Here is a 6,000-nt window from a genome sequence, read left to right on the forward strand (position 1 = left end):
AACCACGTTTATAACTAATGAGGTAATGTATAGCCGGGCAGCGTTGACTACACACATGTGTAATCCAGCACTGTGGAGGCACCAAGGGTTGGTGGACCGCACAAATGTTGTGAATCTCCCTTGCCATTGCCGCAGAGGTGCCGTAACCCTGTCTCGCCAGCAAATTTGGACTCCACCTGTTCTGTCCGTATGGGATAGAGTTTTTTTTCCCCTCGCCTGTATGGGCTTTCTCTGGGTGCTACAGTTTCCTCCAACATGTACAACCGCTCGTTAATTGGCTGAACATATCCTTGTATATGCGTCTCCTTTGTGTGAAATAGTTGCATAAATGACATTACTATATACAAAGTCAATATTAGAATTGTTATATAATTTAATCAGGTAAGCGTCTCTGAGACTCAACGCTTTTTTCAAGAGGGTCCTGCATTGGGATGTTTGGTAAATTATTTTAATAATTTGCATGTGGGAGAAAGATGGGAGTACCCGGAGAAAAATGCACGCCGCATGCAAAGGGATAACACTCAGAGCTCCATGCACTGGCAAGTTCCTGAGCCAACTTGCTCCAATGCCACCTCCTGGCCAACTTGCACACCGGCAAGTTTCTGAGTTTCACCAATCTGTATGATACATCGTTCATATAGCCTTTGCCTCCACAACTCTCAATTACAGACGGACACCACCACTCTTACTGCTGGGCCAAGCTATACTTAAGTGAATGCAACAATGCGTAAGGTGATTTCACGCTTCCCCAAAACCGTTAACTCGCTCGCACTTGAGAACGTGAATCAATATTGGGCAGCTGACCAGGACGCGAACCCACAATTTTAGATTCTGTTGGCTCAGCGCTCTCACAAAGACATTTGCCCTATGAGCTGCACAGTCACTTCTGCTCACCTATAATAGGCCATGTTATTGGAGAATGGCTGTGGAGGGAGATGATGAATTGGCTAGGCTTTTTAATGATGGAAGACGAGAGTTATTAGTGATGCTTTCGAAAGCTCTAAAATCAATTTTGGATTCATTGTCAGGGTGACAGGCATGATGTCACAACAACAAATGTGCTGATGCTGCTGCTGTAGCCCTCACTGGCCAAGCAAATCTACCAGTGCAGCATCATATTAGTCGGCACTTAGAACATATTTCAGGGATAATCATGATAAAACATCAACCAACTGGTGAATAATTACTCAAAGAGCAACTTTTATATGACGTGAAATCATTGGTCGAAAAGTAGGTACACTTACTCATTTGTTACCAACAGTTTGAAAATGCACTGCGCCAAGATCCCGGCAACTTGTAATTTCTGGTCAAGGCTGAGCGATATCTCAACTGGTCCTGAATACCCACACTCCACCAACCTGCAGTGACCAACGTGGTGAAGTACTGTCAAATAACCCCCACGACGGATAAGGTGTGAGGAGGCCTTCATCCGGCAATGGATTGAAACAGCTAAAAATCAAACAATATTTGAAAAAAGGGTTTTGCTGGCTGGCTGCCTGGAGCACGGGTGGGCTAGTGCATGGTGGTGACGTCACTGCGAACATCCGCGTGATGACGTAACCCGCATCCCACATCGCTAAGCCGGGTTCGTGCGTCGCAATGACGTCAAGCCTCCCCCACCCACCCTCTTACCCAGGCAGCGCATCCCACGCAAACACACGGACAGTGCTCGTTGTAAAAAAAATATGTAGAAAAAAACGTGTCCCTGAATGTGGTGCATGTATTAAAATAGGCATACTAACCACACCAACCAGTTAAAATAATACCATGAAATTCATCACCCAATTAGCCTTTTGGTCCCATGTTTTCAGCAGTGTTTGTAGGTAAAACCCTCGAACCGCTTTGACTTATGAGAGTCTCATCAAGAGAGTGCGCCCATACAAATTCTCTTACAGGCAAGCGTCCTCCGTGAATAACACACAGACATGTATAGTAGTCTAGAAACATTAATCTGGAGATGAAACAGACCCCGTGTACATATTTAATCCCCCTAAGGATATCAACCTTCTGGTATCATCCAATCGTGCGCCTGGGCTGCATGCAGTACGTACATACTGTTTGTTGAATTTCTGAACTTGTTCTTCAAACTGCTGGTCCACTGTTTCATCAGCTTTACCCAGCTTTTGTAGAACCTGCGAGAATTACAGAATTGTATTATCTGCACATAAGAGAAAAAAAAAATCTCATTTTTTTAAGCAAATACATAGCAAATACCGTACCCTCGGATTGTCAGTGGATATATTGTGGCCGACATATAATGAAGGATGTTTGATTCGAGGTTCCTTAAAAAATGTAAAAATATTTAAATCGCACTGCTGAAGATGTAAATTGAATAGCGTGCGGAGCAATAGTCAAATCTGTAAATTATGAGCACATTTCATCGCAACAGAATAATAGTGGAGGCTGGACAGCCATAAGTTTCAAATAAGACACACAGAGAAATGTGGGAAATTCATTCAAGATTTTGTGCATTATGGAAAAAAAACATTCGCAGGGCCTGGAGAACTGCAATGTGATCCTCTTGTCTTAGTTCTCGCTGCCTGTGAGCAGCGAGACAGACAACTTTTGGATAGGTGCAGAGCAATGCCGATCTCCATAACACAGATTTTTTTTGTTAGATTACGTAAATATACGTGCCGTTAAACCAGCCACCACCCGACACAGCCTAACAGTAAGGTTTGTCACGTAAACAGAACGTGCCAATTCGTTACTAGTGCAGCACACCGGCGTGTCGGGAGAGAAAATCCACAGCATTTACAAAATCGGAGTACGACATTTCGCCAGTAATGACAACTAGTATCATCAGACGGATTGCCAGATTTCATGTCGGGTGGTGACAGATTTAACGACACATTTATATATTTACACGATCTAACCCAAAAACCAACAACAACAAACCCCCTGTATTATGGATATTGGTCGCGAAAGCCTACGTGTTAATCCAAACCAATGCTTCTCTTCTTTTCTAGATTTGAAGCTTTCGTGACTGCAAGGATCCATACTCTTTGGTTCTATTCGGTAAAGTCACGTAGGTTAAAAAAAATCACAACGTTTCGGCCACAACACAAGCGGCCTTCATCAGGTGAAGGGACCAGACTGTCTCGAAGACTGCCCTGGAGTAAAACAGAGCCAAGCTCAGCTTAAAGGCTGAGAGCTTGGCTCTGTTTCACTCCAGCGCAGTCTTCGAGACAGTCTGGTCCCCTTTCACCTGATGAAGGCCGCTTGTGTTGTGGCCGAAACGTCGTGATTTGTTTTTTTTTACCTACGTGACTTTACCGAATAGAACCAAAGAGTATCAATGCTTCTCTGTTTTGCTGTTGCGTCCACGCTCCGTCCAAGCTAGCCCCAATGGAAGAATAATGCGGCGCGTTCGAGATTTGGCTTGTGAATTTTGGTGGAATCGGCGATTATTTTGTTTTGTTTAACCAAGGGAATATTTTATTAAACGTAGATATGAACGGCCACACTCCCAAGGGCACGACCGGAGAAAGACGTCAATAAGCAACGACAACAAGCATGCAAGCACACATTCGTGGAGTCGGTGTACATGCAAGATAACGGAGATGGCAAGTCTATGAGTGGGTCATCATGTCCGTGTGAAAAGACAGGAGGGTCCATTGTAAACTGGAGCAAGTTGATAGAAGAACAATATTCTACGGCTACCCATTTAACCCGTTATTACATTCTTACAAGTGTGTCTTATTATATTTCATAATTTCACCTATTATTGGGGTTCTGTGCATTTATTTTACCTTTGTTCTAGACTTTTACATTGTTTGGTGATTCTGCTGCTGCATTGCCAGTGATGAACAAGCATAGATAACAAACAAAATATCTCAACGCATTCGTCAATAAGTGGGCCACAAAAGATAAGCTACATAATAAGCGACGTTTCAGGCAATGGCCCTTCATCACAGCACAAAGAGCGGTCAGAAAGGTACCCATTTTTTTTCCTTCAGGCAGCGTTAACGAACGGAGGTTTTGGTTTTTTTACGCCGTACTGATTTTTTTATATATTTATTACATACGTTGCAATACATTCACACGAAATATCTATTATACTGAAAATCGCTCATCTCAGCAGTGCGACATTTTCCCTTCGTGGATAAACGGGGGGTTTTCTCTCGCAGTGTGAACAATTACATATTAAGCAGCCCAGCCCTGAAATTTACCCAAACATAAAACACGACATTCCGCCGGTGCATCACCAGCCCTGACCCTGACCCCAGGTGACCATACTTCACCTCTTCTCCTGACCTCTGGGTCCACTCATCGCTAACTGCGGCTCGCAGGCCACACGCACCCAATTGAAGCTCGCCCCCTCACGTAAACGACGGCGATGCCCTTCGGTGACGGCGTTCGTCACCTCAGCAATGCGAGTCAACGGTGGGTGGTGGTGGTGGTGGAGTGGGAATAAATCGCAAAACATCCACGACATCATCACGCGAACGAACCGGGGAAGGAGGAGGAGGAGGGATTCGTACGGAGAGACTGCTATGGCGAGGAAGGTTCGCCCCTTGCCGACACCGCAGGGTGCGTGCGGCCTGTCCGGGTGGCCCCGTCTCGTCTCACCTTCTCCTGCGCGCGCGTGATCCGCTTCTTGGCGTGCTTGCTGAACATGCCCGTGCCCGTCTTGCCCGGGTCCGCCATGGCGAGGAGACGGAGAATGACGACGACGATGATGATGAGAACGCGGGGAGAGAGACTGGTCACGTGACGAGCCCCCACCCCACCCATGCATCATCCCCCCCCCTTACCCCTCCCTCACACCCCCCCACCCATGCACCATCCCCCTCACACCCCCCCACCCCCATGCACCATCCCCTCACTCCCCCTCACACCACTACCCCTCCCCTCACTCCCCCACACATACCCCATCCCCCACTACCCCTCCCCTCACTCCCCCCATCCCCCCACTACCCCTCCCCTCACTCCCCTACACATACCCCATCCCCCACTACCCCTCCCCTCACTTCCGCACCCATCCACCCTGCGGACCACGTGACATAGATCCCCCCCCCCCCCACGTGACGAACCCCCGGGGTTTACGTGCCACGCAAATACCCCCGCCCCCACCCCCTCGCTCATACCCCCCTACACCCAGGGGTATCACGTGATAAGAAGAGCCCCCCCCCCTCCACCCCCCTACTTGCCCCAGGGGTGACCTGCTAAGAACCCCAAACTCCCCACTTCGGGGTCACGTGGCTTCACATTCCTTATTGCCGTACACACACTGGAGGAAGGGCCTTTGCTGTTGATGCCCCCAGGGTCTGGAATGCTATCGCCAATAAACTGCAACTTGAATCACGACTTGTGAGATATTCACTCAAAACTGCGCTAGAGGAGCTGTACACCCCTAGCTGCCACTGCTATTCACAGTGGCCTGAAATCAAATGTATCGCTCCAGATGATTTAGAGTGTTTTTATTATTATAGTGTGCTGATCTTTAAATTTGCATTGAGAATTTGTGATACTCATGCTGTTATGGAGTGACTCATGCTGCCAGCTATGGCTGCAAAGTTTGGTCGTACACGTTATGTATATCGTTTATTGATGAATTTGAATCACAGTTCCTGTGATCACTATTACATTGCTTTTATAGCTTTATTTTGGTGATTTCGAAAACGTTTGGTTTAGCCATGTTTTGATTTAAAGCTTTCGTGACTGCAGGGATTAATATTCTTGGTTCTTTCGGTAAAGTCACGTAGAAGGGAAACAATAAAATAATAAAATAATAAATAATAAAAATATTATTTTATTGTTTCCCTTCTACGTGACTTTACCGAAAGAACCAAGAATATTAGCCATGTTTGTTTGTTGTAGTACAGAGTTAACCTGAAAACTTTAATCTAAATTATCTTATGGTTGTTATTATTTGACTTGCATCCCACCAGGATTTTTGCATACAGCATTGATACACGGTGTTTTATCTGGAAGATTTTGCTGGTTTTTTTGCTGGATTTTTCTGTTGCCCGTAGTCACTTTGAGATGTTCTTTGTT

General features: G+C 46.0%; 1 protein-coding gene across 1 annotated transcript in view; it reads right to left on the reverse strand.

The window, feature by feature from the left end:
• Nucleotides 1-4,730, reverse strand: part of LOC116943343 (myc box-dependent-interacting protein 1-like) — a 32,684-nt gene extending 27,954 nt beyond the window's left edge. The window contains exons 1-2 of the mRNA XM_032956161.2: nt 4,573-4,730; nt 2,052-2,132 (exon numbers count right to left, since the gene is read on the reverse strand). Coding sequence (XP_032812052.2) covers nt 2,052-2,132; nt 4,573-4,650 — 159 coding nt within the window. The 5' untranslated portion in view covers nt 4,651-4,730. The remainder of the gene's footprint in view (nt 1-2,051; nt 2,133-4,572) is intronic.
• Nucleotides 4,731-6,000: the final 1,270 nt, after the last annotated feature.

This window comes from Petromyzon marinus, chromosome 17 (genome assembly GCF_048934315.1).
Source record: "Petromyzon marinus isolate PM22_M1 ecotype Great Lakes invasive population chromosome 17, UKy_Petmar_22M1.pri1.0, whole genome shotgun sequence".
In the NCBI taxonomy this organism is placed as follows: Eukaryota; Metazoa; Chordata; class Hyperoartia; order Petromyzontiformes; family Petromyzontidae; genus Petromyzon; species Petromyzon marinus.